Here is a 16,356-nt window from a genome sequence, read left to right as displayed (position 1 = left end):
TTTCACTCAAAATCACTTTTTTAAATGAATTTGGGTAAGTATGGACTAGGCCAATGAAATATGACTTCTGTCTAAATTAATGAAAACTTATATAACTCCGGCGGTAATACGCGCTCAGATAAAAATTGTAATTTTAAGTTGTAAGCCAAACAATCAACAGAGTCACAGCTTAGAAAAGATTACAAGGAAGTCTTCTAAAAACTTCATAAGAAAAAGAAAACCTATTACACTAATGTAATTCCTTTCACAAATAGTTTGAAAAGCAAACATTTTGTCGGCGCTACCCTAGCTACCTGAACCTACTTGAAATTGGTTGCTGCCGATGCCGCCACCAGCTGGAAGTAAACGTTCGAAAGCCATAGAAAAATTCTGCATTATATGTATTTGCTGCAGTGGATGTTGGATGTTGGTCGAGTCACAAATTAAGTTCTTCAGGAGAATTCTAAGAACATTATCATCTCGCTTCAACAAAATCAATAAGTTTGTCGAAAGCCGGTTCGAAAAATTTCTTCAATTCTTCATTATACACTTAGCGTTTGATAAATAAGTTCGGGTAATAACTAATTAAAGAAAAATTTCCATCAATTGAAGAATTCGATTGTAGCTCTTTTATTCAAGAATATTTTTCGTTTAACTGTAGGGTCTGGAATAATTATGATCGGGGATATTTTTTTTGTGCGGTCAGGGAAAATTTTTATTGCATTGTCCGGGATATTTCCATTGTTAAATGGTTGAGAACATTTATTGAAAGCAACTCTTTGTATGAATTTGTGTGAAGTGAAAAAAATTACAAAAAGAAATAAAAACAAAAAATATGTGTATTAAAACATTTTACGAAAAAAAATTTCTGTTTAAAATGCATAGCATTTAATAAGTTAAATAAGATTTGATAATAAAAGTTTAATATGTTAAGCAATAAAGGAGTAACTTCAACGAAAATAAGAGCATAGTGTATTTAGTATATTAAAATCTTCCTTAATTTTAAGAAAGTTAAGTTCTAATTTTAACAGTTTATTGACGTTAAGTGCATTTATTTCGTTTAGTGACAATTTTTATATATTTCATGTATTGACAAGAAGACCCATCTAAGATTCACGCAGTTTCCCCGGGAATCTCGTTAGCGTCTCTAGTTGCTAGCAATTTCGAATAATTTTGTACCCGTTATATTCAAATTTGCGGCACTAGCATACATATGTTTGGCGCCGTATTAATTATTATTCGACATTTTTCTTTTAGACTCTTTGTTTTTTTTTTGTGGGTAAAGCATGTATGTGTGATGAAGAGTGGAGAAAGTGTATAGATGCACAAATATATCAGTTATTGTTCTTACACGCAGATTGTGTGCAAGAACTGCCAGTGAGATTTCGGATGGAGGAGCGCGGAGTATGTGCGACTTGGTGATCGCGGTTACAAAGTTCGCGAACGTCTTTCATCGAGGTTCCTTGAACAACAGCACATGGAAGGAGCTCAAAGCTGAACTGGAAAATGCCAGAAATTATTTGGAGGCGAATTTAGCGGCGGACCTCGTATCGGTGGACACCCGTCTGATAGTTTCCAATTTCACTAAACTTATGGACGAGCTGCTGGAAGCCTACACTGCCATAACTATAGCGCCATTAAATATTAATGAACCTGCAGGTGGCAGAATGGGCAGGCGGGTTCAGATCCAATGATTACTACTATCTGATCGATAATATGAACTACAAAATTGAAGGCCGAAGAAGAATTTACACCATTTGGCCTCAATGAGAAGGTATTCGGCGATCTGATTGCAAATCAGATCTGCAACAAAGAAGAAGGCTATCTGCGACTGCTCACAGGATCGCTCGATACATCCGAGAGCAGCTAAGATGTCAAGCGTGTATAAAGGACCTAACCCAAAGGGAAGATACCTGCCAAGACGTGAGCGATGACATTGTCACCAACTACCCAAAAGACAATTTCAATATCTATCATTTATTCATTTATTTTTATTCCGTTTTAGTTTACAAAAGACGCAGGACACCGACCATCATATGAAGACTCGCTATATCCCAATGATAAGTTTGTAATTCTCTTTACATATGTACAGCTTATTCTTTTCTTTTTATTTCATTTTAAACTTAAAAACAAGCATACGCCTCCATTATCGCTTCAGCAGAATGTGATAGTTCCATAGGCTAATGGCAAGTTTGTGGTCATCTTTATTTATAAAATTTAGTAATCACAAAATTTAGAACAATTGTGTACTAAGTTGTATTGCTGTAGAGCAGAAAAAACATTTTATATGCTGCACTATATTTTCAAATTAGGCATTGCGACCGGCTGTTCGAAATGCGTAATTCCGTTAAGTGAACACGACCAAAAGCCTCATGAAATTAGAAGTTATTCTTGACTTTGATTTTCTTGTGACCTATTTAAATACAATCCAAATTCATTGAATATCGTTGCAACGTTCTTTTGATAATGTTTTAAATGTGCCTTCTTTAAAAGAACTAAATATATCATCGGTCCATTAAAATGATGTAGTTTCATGAAATAGGTTACAGCCGCGGTTTGAAGATCTTGACACTGCTCGTTGCTCAAATATAATGATACTATTTCTGAGATCTCGTTGACATGTCTACCATCAATGTTGAGGCTTATAATTAAATTAGCAAATTCTTGCAAAAGCTTCACTTTCATTTTGTACGACTGAGTTGCACTGAAAAATGCGTGAATAGTTAAGCATTTTCTGTATATTTTCATTTTACTTGAAATTATGATTACCCGCTGTGGAATTTGGCACAGTGACCAGTTGAATTTTGGAGGAATATTTTAAAGAGTGGTATAACTTCGCTGAAAGTCAATTAAATTAAAATAGGTAATCATACATGTGTATATTTGACACAACTGCCAATACATACTCTAAAGAACGTTTTGTGATGAAATCTTTAGCACTGTCAGCCAGAACGGCTAGCACTGACAAGCTACGTATCGTAATTATCATGTTTCGCTGTCGAAATTTCTCCGTTAATGGTTTCCACATATAATGAACTAATGGTAGTAATATATCATCATAGTCTTTTAGTAGTGGTATCCCAATTATTAGACAATCTAAAGACAGTATTTGATAAATATGCTCATTTGTCGTCAAAGTCTTCGCAACTTGATATAGAATAGTTTTAACCATTTCCAAATGCTTTGGCAAGCAATTGTCATTGGACGTATTGTCGGCTGAGATCAGATCCGGCGGGCACACGATATTGTCGCCAACTAATTTACAATTTTCTGAATCTGGCATTGTTTCCCGCGAAAATGTGTTCGATATCACATTTAACCAATATTTTGCAATATTTTCTTCATTTTCTTTATCTGTCCCGTTATTGCCTGGGATCTCCAAATTTTTTGCAATTTCCAAATCACAATTCAGTAACCACTTATTAACATAGGATAAAAAAGCTTTAAATACTTTCAAGTAAGCATTATAGCTTACATTGTTCTGCGATTCGGAGAATTGTTCATAGATAACGTCAAACACATTTTCTAAATAAGGTATTGAGTTTCGAGAACTAAAATGTAAGAGAACCGTTATAATGTCAATGGCGGCTTTGCTATTAGGCGTCTGTAAAATAAGTGAACGTTTTAAAATTTAAAAGAATTTGCTAATTGCAGCATTTGTTCTCACCCGCTTCAATGCAATGTTAAGATGGTAGCCTATATAGTCAATGTGCATTTCTATCAATGATGTCAAATCACGAAATTTCAGAGCTTTTTGAATTGACATAAGAGAAAACATAGCAGCGCGAGCAACCATTTCATTCTTGTCAGCTAAATCAAGCAAGAAACAAAAAGTAGGCAACCAAAATTATCTGGCTTAATCAGTAGAAGTACCTATTTTTATAAGAACCTTGTGCAAGGAACGAAATATATAAATATCGAATTTTTCTCCTAATTGTAAAGCGCAATGACCTAAAGCATCTAAAACCATACATGTATGGAGCACATTATATTGCGCGTCAGTCGCAGTCACGAAGTGTGAAGAGCTTTCTGTAAAGAGTGAGAAGAAAATTTTATTAGGTTAGATGAGTCCCTTCAATGTTTACAGTTTCCATATATTTAGGTTTTATTGCTCATTATCAGATGCTACTGCTTAAGACTTTTGTCTTTGAATTTATTTCTCTGGCTAAATTAATTATAATAACGATAATATTGTCTATATATATACAAAACCCAGTGTTCGTATGTGAGTCCGTTCTAGACTGAAAAACCACTGGACCGATTTAAACGATCCGTGTTGGCTATTGGAATCGTCCTTTTTACCAGCAGAAATGCATTTAAAAAAATCTTCAACATGCTCCGCACAGGACGTGGAGATCGGAATCCGCCTTTGTTAAAAATTACACCGAAAAACAAAATATTGATCTCCGTCTGCAGACAAGAGCAGACGAGAGCAGGCCCAAAATTAAATAAAAGAAGAAACCCCTAACGTAAATAAAAAAAAAAAAGACGCTATAACGGAACAACGCCAACCAATAAATACTCTATCATTGTTATGTCCAAATAACAGATTTTGCAAATAAACAACGATATGTAGGATGTGGTCCAAAAATTGGTTCGACCCGTAGCGTTTGTCCTTGGATCAAAATATGTTGGTGTGTCAAATATGTAGGTTCAACACAAGAAAACTAGATGCGCGCAGAAGATATTAAAGTTGCTGGCCAAATTTAAAAAATGTTCTTGGACAATAGCAAATGTCCGTCTACTATTACTACTTTGAATAATCATAATGAAACGATTTGATTTAACCTTCAAAAAATTAAAAAAAGTTTATTTACCTTGCGCTTCATCATCCGAATCAATGTTTTGAGTACGTATTTCAATCCCAGATTCGTACAGCCCAGGAGTGCGGTCCACAAGCCAATTTGCTGACTGAAGAAAAAATTCCTAATAAAATGAAAAACGTTCGTTTAAGTTACCCACGAACCTTATCAGCACGGATATGCTCTAAATTATCCGGTTCCAAAGCCAAGCACCAATGTCTATCATTCAGTAACTCTTCTATAAGTTGTGAAACTAAATTCAAATTATTAGAATGAACCGATTTTTCCTCGACCATTCCTAACCAAAGTATCACCAATATAATCGCATTCATAGCTTCGTTATTGTGAGTTAACATCTCCATGAGATAGTCCATTAACAGTTGATTCAAAATCTCTGTTCTACCCAAAATGCCACAAATGCTTTGTAAAATACTAACACAGCGCGTCGAGGTTAAATTCTTAAATTTGCGCCAACATAATTGTGAGTGGCTTTCAAAATCAAAATTAGAAGATATACGGTTCAAAAAATATTCATCCTCATCCTCCAAAAAATCAAAAGACATTTGCAAAGCTAGGGCTTCCAACAGACATGCGCAAAATATTTCCATGTGTCTAGGCACAGTCAGCAGCGAATACAACCTTTTTGGCGTTAGACTATTAAAAAAGCCTTTGACAAACGAAAATTCGGCAAACTGTTCATTGTCATCACATCGACTTATAATACGTGGCATTTTCGTTAAATGTGCTTCAAAAAGAAGCTCAGCATTTTCGTCAAATAGTTCTTTAATACCATAAGTATTCTGCATTTCATCTATGCTTTGCCTGCAAAGATGTCTGATAGAGTAGTCTAGATCTTCCGTCAACGCTAAAACACTCTCTAATATTATAATAATGTTATCTTTTAAGTTATGGGCACATCTCCGCATTAGTAAGCAGCACATATTCGCATATTCTCCGCGTATTCTTATCGAGGTGTGTGAGCGCAAAACCACCATTGCTTTGAAAATGAATTGCAATTTACTAGAGGATACTTGAATCCAAATTTGCGAACGTCCTTCGTTTTGAAGTTCTTTTAGTTGAACTTCTGGCTGTGCAGGAACTTTTTTAGCCGCCAATTTATTAAGCAATGAATGGTGTCCATTAAGTTGGTTAGATAAAGCAATCGCGAGCAACTCTTTAAATGCTGCAGCGTCATGACTGACGTGAATTAAATTTTCAGTTGTTTCTTCAAAAACTACGGTTAATATGCGACCTAAAGCTTTTATAGAGACCTAAAACGATTGAAATGTAAGAGGACAGGCAAACGTACGCAATACATAACAACTTCTACTAACCACTTTTATGATTTCGTTCAACTTTTCATCGCCCAGTGCCATTTTATACAAAATAGTTACAACTTTTGGTAGAAATATAAATATCGTATTGGCCACTTGATTGCGCATAACAACGTCCATTTGATCAGCGTCGTCGTAAACGTAGAAGACAACCATTAAACATTCCAAAGCTATAATACTATCTTAAAAACGCTAAGTAGCACATGAACAACTTAAATAATAATGTATTTGAAATGCTTACACTAGCTGTTTGTATTTCTCGTATTCAATAAATTCCACTAACGTGAGCAGAGTTTGTCCTAAAATAACTATGCATTCTTTAGAATAAAATTGTTCTAATACATCGGAAGTCGAGCGCTTTAAACAGGCGATAATACATTTAATGGCCGCAAGTTTGATTTCCTCAGACAAATCGGGCCGAATAGATGTTTGTGGCCAATGCCTTATTTGCTTTAAGGTGACAACTAGCACTGTACGAATAGCAGACAATTGTTTTAAATAAGTCTTGGATAAGACCATTGTAATGCATTCCAAACAGGCTGTCCGCAGGTCCTGATCATCGCTACAAGTATGTCAAAATGTTTATTTTTATATTAGGCCAATGTAGTCGCCATGCAAAATTTGCACTAACTTGCTCAGTTCATCCAATTTTATTACTAATGGAATCAAAACTTGTGCGTCAAACAAATTTATGCAAATCCAATTACTTTTCTCCATCTCATTTTCCAAAGTTTTGAGATTTGATATAGTAGGAGACCTCAAGAAACTTTCCAACGCCGGCTTAATCCTTAACACATATGATTCTATCGAAGACATTGCCAATTCAGCTTTGAACACTTTCAAAATAGAAGGTGCGCCAACCCACACACTTAACGTTCAAAATTGATGCTCTATCAAAAAATTTCACCGTGTATAAGAATCTGTAATCTGTAAGGCACACTTTGCGCGGTTTGATGTGTTAAATCGTAAATAAAGAACATATGTTTTTTCTTTCGTACGAAATGCAAAAAGTGATGCAGCTTTTCGCTACAAATGTATCATATGAGCATGCCTGTGAGTAAATAACGAGCTGGCTAAAAATTTTTAATTTGAATGAAAACATTTTGGGAAAAATTACTGCGTTTGTTCTACGGCAAGACTAAGATAATTACTTTTTATAAAGATAATTGATATTTAAAAACTTGGTTGATTTGTAACAAATATGGCTCACACTACGGCAAAAGTGTTAAATCGAATTTGTCTGTTAAAACCATTAGGAGCGGATCATCAAATAATCCATCTCGTCTCAGGCGAAAATGTGCTAGGTCGCAGTAGGGAAACCGGTGTACGTGATACTAAATGTTCTAAAAAACAATTGAAATTAGATGTAGATATGATTGAAGCTCGCATAAAATTAAAAATTTTGGGTGTCAACCCAAGCGGGGTGAACGGGTTCATGGCCACAAAAAATACCGAATGTGTTTTGGAGAATGGAGATGTATTAGATATGGTTTATGGAAGGCACTCGTTTAAAATAATGTTTAAACCACCACCTGAAGTAAAACGAAAATTCGTCGCAGACGATTCTTGGATTTCCTTAGACGACGGTCAACTATTAGTATTTACTAGTAAAGGTGTGGAAGCTTCGACGAAAATAGCCGCTTATGACGTCGACGGAACAATCATTAAAACCAAATCCGGTTTAGTATTTCCAAAATCATCTGACGACTGGATGCTTAACTATGACGACGAACCCAAGAAATTAAAACAGTTTTTTAATAATGGCTTCAAAATATGCTTTTTCACTAATCAAGGCGGTATAGCGAAAGGAAAAGTAAACATAAGTGAATTTAAGGCAAAAATGCAATCAATTGTTCATAAATTGGATGTACCCGTCCAAATATTCGTAGCTACTGGCGAAGGTTATTATAGGAAACCATTGCCTGGGATGTGGGAATATCTACAAAAGGAAGCGAACGAAGGTGTGGGCATTGATAAAGCTCAAAGTTTTTTTGTAGGAGATGCAGCCGGGCGACCTGAAGTTGCCAAAGGTGTACATAAAAGGCGCAAAGATCATTCATTGGCTGATCGTTTGTTTGCTAAAAATGTAAATATAACTTTTTATACGCCTGAAGAACATTTCTTGGGAAGCAAACAAGAGCATTGGCTTAGACCTGAATTCGAGCCTACGAAGTATGATGAAAATTGTTCCCTTTTCAGTCCCCCAAATACAAAATTACCTATAACCCCTTGCGAAATGATCATAATGTTTGGTTTGCCGGGTTCAGGTAACTTATGCCTACAATATTTACACATCGCTAACATGTTTCCTTTTAGGGAAATCATACTTTTGTGAAAACCATTTGATACCTATGGGTTACATCATAGCGAACGCAGACACCTTAAGAGGCACAAAAGCTTGTTTTGAAGCCTGTGAACGTGCTCTCCGCAACGCAAAATCTTGTGTTGTGGACAACACTAATATTGATGCTGAGTCGCGAAAGAAATTTATTGAACTGGCCAAAAATTATAACACTCCATGCCGTTGTTTTATGATGAGTACGTCCATAGCACATATTAAACACAACTTAGCATACCGTCACCTAACCGATAAAAAACACTCTAAAATAAACGATATGATATTCAATACAATGAAAAAAAAGTGTACGGTACCTAGTAAGACGGAAGGCTTCGTCGAAATTGTTACGGTAAACTTAAAACTTAAATTCGATAGTGACTACAATGAATCGCTGTATAAATTGTATTTGTTGGAGAAGTAATAAAAACCGAAAGAACGTATACATGGAATTATATGAAGTTCAATTGTGAATAGTACTACTTTAGTCCAAGGTAAAAATCCGCTTAGCTATGTCATCTATGAGCCAATCTACGGCTCCAAGCAGCTTTTCGCCGGTTACAGCGCTAACTCCAAGTACGAGCCAGTGATGTGTAGTGATATTATCCAATTGTAGAGCCTTCAATAACATTGTATTTTATTGCATGAGTGCAGTACTTAATATGTTACCTCTTTAATTTCGTTAGCGGTTAGGGATCCAGGTAAATCTTGCTTATTAGCTAAAACTAATAACGTCGCACCTGCCAAACGTTCTTCTTGCAATAAAATATCCATTTCGTGTTTGCACGTCTCCAAGCGCATACGATCAGCACTGTCAACTACCCACACTAAACCGTCCGTGCATTCAAAGTAATTGCGCCAATAGGATCTTAATGATTTTTGACCTCCAACATCCCACATATTCAGAGTGTAGCCATTGTGCTCCAAGGTTTTAATATTAAATCCCAAAGTAGGAGAAATAGTATCGATCGGCTCTCCATTGAAACGTTTAAGTATTGTTGTCTTACCGGCATTATCCAAACCTCTGGATACAGCCATAAAGAATGAACAGATTTTACTTTAGCCAAGTATATACTCACAGCAACAATATACGCATTTCTTTTTCTTTTTGTCTCATTTTTTTCAATACGGTCAGAAATCCCATAATGCAGTAAAATTTCTTCGTTCAATATTTTATAATGAAAATCCTGTTCAACTATAAATATAATATAAAAACCAAGGAATTTTTAAATATTTTCGATTTAATGCAAATGTTCCCAATTTACGCTAATTTTTTATGTACGTCCAGTGTTGCCACGAAATTAATGTTATTTTTATGAAGTAAATCACACTGTCTTGTAAAATTGAAAGATTTGAAAGATTGATCTCTAAATAGTTATAACGAATATAAGAACTAATTCAAATTTTTTTTTTTTATTATGATGCGAATTGTGCGGCGTTTTCAGAATTATTTATCAACTTGAATATTGAATAACAATTCCTCACATTTAGGAATTTTGCTTAAGGATCTTACTTAGAAATATGCTCTCGAAAATGTGAATTTTTCCGATAAAACTGCTGCAACCGATGGTTCGTTTCCTGTACATTGTACAAACTCTGTCTAGATATGATGTGTCTACAATCGAATTCATTCGATAACCGAAATTTTTCTGGGTGATAATCACCTATGGCGCACAAACTTTAAAATCTATAGTTCTATGAAGTGTCTTCCTCATTTACTTCTCGCAATATGAAAAGCATAGGAAAATGAAAGAGTTAAAATGGGAAATTAAAAAAATCCAAAAAATTTTCATACGCATTCCCTTTGAAATAAAAATATTTGGTCGCCTTACTTATGGGATTAATTTTGGAGAATATTTGGAAACTCTAAAATTCTCCAGCACGTAGAAAACACTTTTTGGAATTTTCATTCTGCAAAAAATCAGAAATTAAAATACTTTTGAGATCATTGATTAAAATATTAACATAAGAATAAGCATAAATACGCAAGAATGTTGAATTTTTCCAGGGTAAGCATAAAAGCTCTTTTAAATATTTTTTTTTATTTTTTATATCAACATTGAATTTACATTTAAATGGATATTATTGGTGCCGGTTATGTAATATATAGTAAATAAATGTGGAATTAATAGTGACGAAAATCTATAATATTGGATCTTTTTTATAGGTCGTTGTACGAAGCTTTAGTAATTCGAGTAATCGCTTTGCTGTTGCGAAAGGTGAAATTGAGAAAGGTTACTTTGAAATTAAAAAGATTCAGGAGCATTTCCAGAAGAAGGATGGTAAGCCAGTCTTTTTGAAAGGCTCTGCCATGGATCAAGTACTATATCGCATCACTATGGCTCTCAGCTTGGTGGGCATAGGTGGTATGGGAAAATTGTTCTATGAACTTGCTGTGCCTCAACCCCCGGAATAAATGTCAATATTTATACGCCAAAGAAATGGAAACTTCAACTAGCAATATAGTTCTACATAACTGAATTTTCTGTTCAAACCGAAGAAAAATTATTTGATAACATCCTTCGTATTCCCTTTTAGATATGCTTTTCGTTATATTATTGCAGAATTTTCTTTCTTTTTTGAATCTTTCCTTTTTCCTATAAAGTATAAATATAAGCTTAATATTAATTTGCGTTATTTCCAACTAAAAAAAAAGAATATGAAAATAAATACACAAACACTATTGCTATTGTTGTGATCAAATCAGATTTCGTGTGTATGTATACATATATATATATATATATATATATATATATTGCGTATAGCGGAGAAGGGTTTGGCGAATCCTCAAATTTACTTGTGATTTTATGTGTAATAAAAAGGATGTACAAAGGGGTAGGATAAATTTAAATAATGTTTATTTACCCTAATGTCAAGGACTTAAAAACTAAACGATTCTTTAAATTAGGTGTATTTAATAGAAATTCAAATAGATTTAGTTTCCTTAACTTTCTTCCTCAATTTCATCGATAATCATTTTTAGACATGCTTTCCTTGAAATTTTATCCAAGTTGCATAATTGCGATAGGTCCATCGAAGATATTTCTTCAATTATTTGTTTCATATGTTCTGTTTTCATCGTAGCTTCCATAGACTGTTGTGCTGTTAAAGACTTCTCTTCCATTGTTTCCAAATCACCTTTCTTCGTTTGTCGACCTTTGGAGCGATAATATTCTTCAATTATAGCGCGTAGTTTAAGCTTTGTTGTTTTAGCTTTACGAGTCGCTTCGCCAACATCCTCAAAATTAATTTGATTCGTATCGAACGACTTTTGCTTAGCGAGTCGAAATTCTTTACGAGAATCCACTCCTCCAGTGTTCCCATCATCGAGTGGTGTACTCAATTTCTTTCTGATTGGCTTCTTGTGTTTAATATCTTTTAAATGCTTATAAATGTCGGTTCGGATTCCTTTTCTCTGGTGGACTAAGCTTTCTAGATTATCCACTTCTCGGCTCAGCGTCTCAACATAATCAGATCTATTGTGCATTGTTCCCTTTAACTTTTCATATTCACTATTACGCGCTTTATCTGTTTTAGTTTCTGTACGCTCTTTTCGCAAAGAAATTCCTTCATCATTAGAAATTTGTTCCTGAGAATTATGCAGTTCAATTTCCTCTGAAGGTGCGTTGTCTTCTTCAATTGGATTACCAAAATCGTAAAATTTTCTTCTTACAATTAGTAAGCAAGGCCTCGTCTTAATGCGCACTGGTGTAAACGAGTTATATTGGATACCGATACTATGAAAACATTCGACAAACTCCAATGTCTCAAAATCCTCCTGCAGATGGGTATTGTGTTTATTCTTAGCTTCTACCAATAAATGCGAAAATGGACTTAATTCCACGCGCGTGTAATTCAAGTACTCGTTCTTACAATACCTACATGTAAATTAAAAATTCGATATATTTAACATGTTGTTTGCATAATGGAAAGTGTTACCGCCAATTTGTACGCATTTGCAAGAAGCGAGACACTCCGCTTTGGGCCGCGAGATTCGCTATATGAACGGTGACATTCGAAAACTCTGGCTCTAGAGAATGTAAGCGGCTTAAAGCTGCACCTCCAGGATAATTCGTACTTGACACTGTTAATAAAAACAATGTCATGAGGATATTTAACAATAAATGTCCGCCCGCACAAAATGCCAAAAATTTGTGTATCAGGGATTTTGAAGCATTTAACCAACTAAAATCTAGAAATGCTTATTTAGGGCCTTAATTATTTCAGTTCAACTTACAAGCGGGCACAGGTTGCGGCTGCCGTAAGATTAAAAACTGGAAGAACATAGATTATAAAACGCAATTCCTTATGTGGCATTATAGAATAAATGAGTACGTAACCAAGCGCAGCAAATGTTAAAGGTCTGACGCGAGGCTCCATAATCAAACCAAAGGGAACAAACATCAATGAACAACTCATAGATCTTGGTAAAGCTGAATAAAAATACCATAAAAATGGCGAAGTCTGTGGTTCGTTATTTTAAAAATAGGTTAAGGAAAAATCAGGTGATGTTTATTACAATCTCTATCTAAGTTCTAATGATATTTTCGAAAAGGATACGCCCCAATTTGAACTTTTATTCAAAACTGTATTATACCACAGAACTTCACCCTCAGGCCAAAGGACGCGTTGCCAAAAGAAAGAATCGATGACAACGGATGTGATTAAAACTAAAACAGCCGTCGGCGTAGCAATTTTTAATATTCTAAAATGAAAGAAATTAAATTTTCCCGATTAAAGTGATCTACTAGCAAACCTCTGTACAGTGAGTCTTTTAAAGACTACATCAATCAACAACAGAAGTCCCAAAAATATCGAGAGCTCAGAACGAAATATTAATATTGCGACACCAGAATAGATAATAAAGGGCTTCGTTTGACGAGCTATCCAGCAAGTCAGAGCGTAAATGACTTTAATTGTAAAAAATAAAATGATTATAATGACTTTATTCATTCATAAGGATGTTGTAAATTACCTATAGGCAGCACCATAATGTTTGGCAAAGTTCTGCTCATGTAGAACATTAGATGAAATTGCGTTAAAGTTATTAAATTCAACCACAAGCTTACATGCGAACCATAAAGATTGCAGACTACTTGTCTCCATTTACTCCAAGCAACTGATACGATCAGGGCTAACATTGCACGCACTATTATTACAAATGCAAAACAGACTACTTAAGTGTTTTATTTGTATTAAATTTTAAAAATTTATTTTACCTACATATTGGGTCCAGAATTTGTTAATTTGTAACGTTTCGAAAAGCATCACAAACGGACTGGAAAGTATAGCTATGAATAAGGGTCCCAAGAATGTGCGTGGAACGACACCGGGAAATTCGTGATGATCATACTATTCAATGAAAAACTAACTTTAAAAACGATAACAGTACTAAAAGAATCCCTTACCTGTGTAAAATTATGTCTTAAATATAAAATATCATGCATAGCCTGCAAATTGAAACTTTCCTCCACTTTAGTAAATGGAGTATAGCAAAGATGTAAAGTTGCCGTTAAAAATAACAGTAAATCCATATTCGAAAATGCAAAGAATATAATGGAATTTGCTTAATACTCCAGAATGTTTTTACAAAGATTGCGTAATATTTTTTGATATTGTATCTATTTTTATCCAACTTTTCCACGCTTTCAGTCCAATACGACGAGCCAAAGATAGCCAAAAATAAATGGAAATTTCTCGTAAGCATTGAATGAATCTAACGCCGTCGACTTTGCGAGTTTATTGACACATGCTTCTTATTTTCGGTAGGCGGCTTTTATCAAAAGTTGATTTATTTTACTTTACATTATTAATTGCAAGTAAATATATAAACATATTTTTAGCCCACGTATAATCAGTTTCTTTTACTACCTCTTCTTCTTTTTTTGAAAACGTTCAGGGAATCAACAACAACAGTGTTATATTGCAAAATGTTGAGGGCCTTAACAAAATCAAGCATCGGGCTGAACACAATGAAGCTTCATTTGTATTCCCACATCGGAGGGAGGCATTTAGTTTTTAAATTTTGCAACTAATTTAATATATTATATATATACATATGTATATATAGACTGCATTGCAAGATGAAAAAAAATGCTTATGAAAAAAAAGCGATAAAAAAAATTAATGTAAAGATATATAAATAAGCTTTTCGATTGCTTAGTGGAATAAAGGGTTAAGAAAAGAGAAACAAAGGAAGGACCAAGGAGGTGTACTTCACTGACGCAGCTAAACAAAGCAAAAGAATCGCTTCAACCTTTTTGATTTGAAAAGCGGATTTTAAATTGAAAGCAGATCATCCTTTTCGTTTTGCTTTCATTTCATATAGGATATTGTGTATTATAAATTAAAATTCAAATCGTATATATTGACATAGCAGATTTTTTTTCAAACCTTTTTACATGGAAAGTGGCGTAAAAAAATTTGGGGAAATGTGAACTTTTTGCTCACCTACCGTCACAAATTATACAAAAAACGATTACGTGGAACGGAGATCGGATATTTAACACAGTAACATACAGACCGAATTATTATTTTGGATCTATTTATTGGACTTATTTTTTTGTACGCATGACTATATGCGGAGGAGAATATATCAAGTGAATGGAGGTTCGCTCTACTTTATGATCAAGTAAAATTATTGCACCGGTCTTCTTCTTGCTGCTCATATTAGCTTCGTGTTTCGAAATACTACTCATCATCAAACCTTTGTCCAAGAATATTAAAAACAGTAAATTTTTTTTTAAACCACAGCAAGTAAGTAAATTATATTCGGTGTTGACCGAGCGTTTTATACCCATCCACTATCCTTATCCCTTAAAAAAGCGGACCGAGAACAAAAAAACGGAGAACATACCTAAATTCCATTCCATCCGAAGGTTTTCGTATCATTTCAATATGGTTCTCACCATACATTTCCAAGCCAAATTCTATCCGTGTCGAGCATAGAAAATCTTTTCCTAAATTTTACGTATAATTGTTTTTCGCTTCTTCACTTTTATTTCACTCATTTTATACTTATACTAAATGGAAGCAGTTTGTATATACGATGGGCATATATATTCATTTATGCGCTTTTTCAGAGCGTTTACAACACCCAGAAGAAAACTTCAGCGATTTAAAGAGATCCATATATGCCTGGTCGTTACTAAACCCTGAACTGATCTAAGCGTATTTGTTTACCCGTCACGAAATAGCGCCAGCCAGAAGCTAAAAAAATTTTTAATTTTTCACTCATTCAATCTTTCGAATGCATCTAACTTTACAAAACGACTTGCTTTAAGCAAGAAAAGTTTGCGAAAAACCTTCAGAACAGATTCGCCCAAAGTTAAGTAAATGCTTCATAATCAGATAAATTCGACAAATTTGTGTGAAGTTGTGGGCATCGAACACTCGTCCCTAAATGATTATAAATTTTATACTTGATTATATTCTAGTCTCTCCTTTGAGTCGATATGTGACTTATTTTGTTGAGAGACATGTAATAAACGTGAAAAAAACGAATTGTTTCGATAACAAATATGATGAAAAGAATTCTCGGCCAGAAAAGGGAAGGAGATCACCTCGGTGGGTTTTTGTATGATCATCCCAGAAGTGATGCTAGACTTATTTATGTATGCTATAGATACCTTAAAGATAAAAAAAAAACTTGCTTTTTATTTTTGAATTACAATACCAAGTAGCCGAACTTTTGACTGCCATCTGATAAAATAAACCAAAACATCTTTGTGTTTTATTTCAATATTAAAGGAAAATCAAAAATTGTCTGCTAACGAAAATATTAAAATTTATTAACTATCGGGAAACGTTAATTCTACAGCAGATCAATGCTAAATATCCTGAAGGTGAGTAAAGAGAAATATATATGCATATGTTTGTACGTATTGACATTAGACGTTTATAGCCC

The 16,356-nt window shown here is 34.3% G+C and overlaps 5 protein-coding genes across 6 annotated transcripts; 2 read left to right on the top strand and 3 right to left on the bottom strand.

Annotated features, from left to right (window-relative positions):
* Positions 1 to 1,003: 1,003 nt before the first annotated feature.
* On the bottom strand, positions 1,004 to 7,027 carry LOC119634829. The gene is made up of 10 exons (XM_038029229.1): positions 6,747 to 7,027; positions 6,357 to 6,677; positions 6,116 to 6,293; positions 4,946 to 6,052; positions 4,797 to 4,890; positions 3,853 to 4,008; positions 3,647 to 3,789; positions 2,886 to 3,583; positions 2,749 to 2,817; positions 1,004 to 2,683 (listed from the first exon to the last, which is right to left on the bottom strand). Exons 1-10 carry the CDS (start codon positions 6,929 to 6,931, stop codon positions 2,365 to 2,367), a joined length of 3,270 nt encoding a protein of 1,089 aa, XP_037885157.1. The 5' UTR covers positions 6,932 to 7,027; the 3' UTR covers positions 1,004 to 2,364.
* A 180-nt stretch (positions 7,028 to 7,207) lies between these two features.
* LOC119634830 (uncharacterized protein F21D5.5) lies at positions 7,208 to 8,917 on the top strand. The gene is made up of 2 exons (XM_038029230.1): positions 7,208 to 8,382; positions 8,432 to 8,917. The coding sequence occupies exons 1-2, from the start codon at positions 7,317 to 7,319 to the stop codon at positions 8,872 to 8,874; spliced, it is 1,509 nt and encodes a 502-aa protein (XP_037885158.1). The 5' UTR covers positions 7,208 to 7,316; the 3' UTR covers positions 8,875 to 8,917.
* LOC119634831 (ADP-ribosylation factor-like protein 2) lies at positions 8,809 to 9,748 on the bottom strand. The gene is made up of 3 exons (XM_038029231.1): positions 9,530 to 9,748; positions 9,120 to 9,474; positions 8,809 to 9,069 (listed from the first exon to the last, which is right to left on the bottom strand). Exons 1-3 carry the CDS (start codon positions 9,592 to 9,594, stop codon positions 8,935 to 8,937), a joined length of 555 nt encoding a protein of 184 aa, XP_037885159.1. The 5' UTR covers positions 9,595 to 9,748; the 3' UTR covers positions 8,809 to 8,934.
* Positions 9,749 to 10,300: 552 nt separating this feature from the next.
* Positions 10,301 to 11,158, top strand: LOC119634925 (cytochrome c oxidase subunit 7A, mitochondrial). The gene is made up of 2 exons (XM_038029360.1): positions 10,301 to 10,459; positions 10,618 to 11,158. The coding sequence occupies exons 1-2, from the start codon at positions 10,442 to 10,444 to the stop codon at positions 10,864 to 10,866; spliced, it is 267 nt and encodes an 88-aa protein (XP_037885288.1). The 5' UTR covers positions 10,301 to 10,441; the 3' UTR covers positions 10,867 to 11,158.
* A 169-nt stretch (positions 11,159 to 11,327) lies between these two features.
* On the bottom strand, positions 11,328 to 14,272 carry LOC119634679 (probable Dol-P-Man:Man(7)GlcNAc(2)-PP-Dol alpha-1,6-mannosyltransferase). Of its 2 annotated transcripts, XM_038028974.1 has the most exons (8): positions 13,859 to 14,272; positions 13,670 to 13,802; positions 13,426 to 13,599; positions 13,207 to 13,360; positions 13,011 to 13,155; positions 12,688 to 12,914; positions 12,390 to 12,635; positions 11,328 to 12,328 (listed from the first exon to the last, which is right to left on the bottom strand). In XM_038028974.1, exons 1-8 carry the CDS (start codon positions 13,982 to 13,984, stop codon positions 11,395 to 11,397), a joined length of 2,139 nt encoding a protein of 712 aa, XP_037884902.1. In that variant the 5' UTR covers positions 13,985 to 14,272; the 3' UTR covers positions 11,328 to 11,394. The 2 variants fall into 2 exon arrangements, with proteins under 2 accessions (XP_037884902.1, XP_037884903.1); XM_038028975.1 differs by lacking the exon at positions 13,859 to 14,272 and having other exon boundaries at positions 11,354 to 12,328; positions 13,674 to 13,762.
* Positions 14,273 to 16,356: the final 2,084 nt, after the last annotated feature.

Source organism: Glossina fuscipes, unplaced genomic scaffold (assembly GCF_014805625.2).
Source record: "Glossina fuscipes isolate IAEA_lab_2018 unplaced genomic scaffold, Yale_Gfus_2 3, whole genome shotgun sequence".
Lineage (NCBI taxonomy): Eukaryota > Metazoa > Arthropoda > Insecta > Diptera > Glossinidae > Glossina > Glossina fuscipes.
The sequence above is the reverse complement of the archived record's forward strand: the minus strand, read 5'-3'. Positions and strand labels throughout refer to the sequence as shown.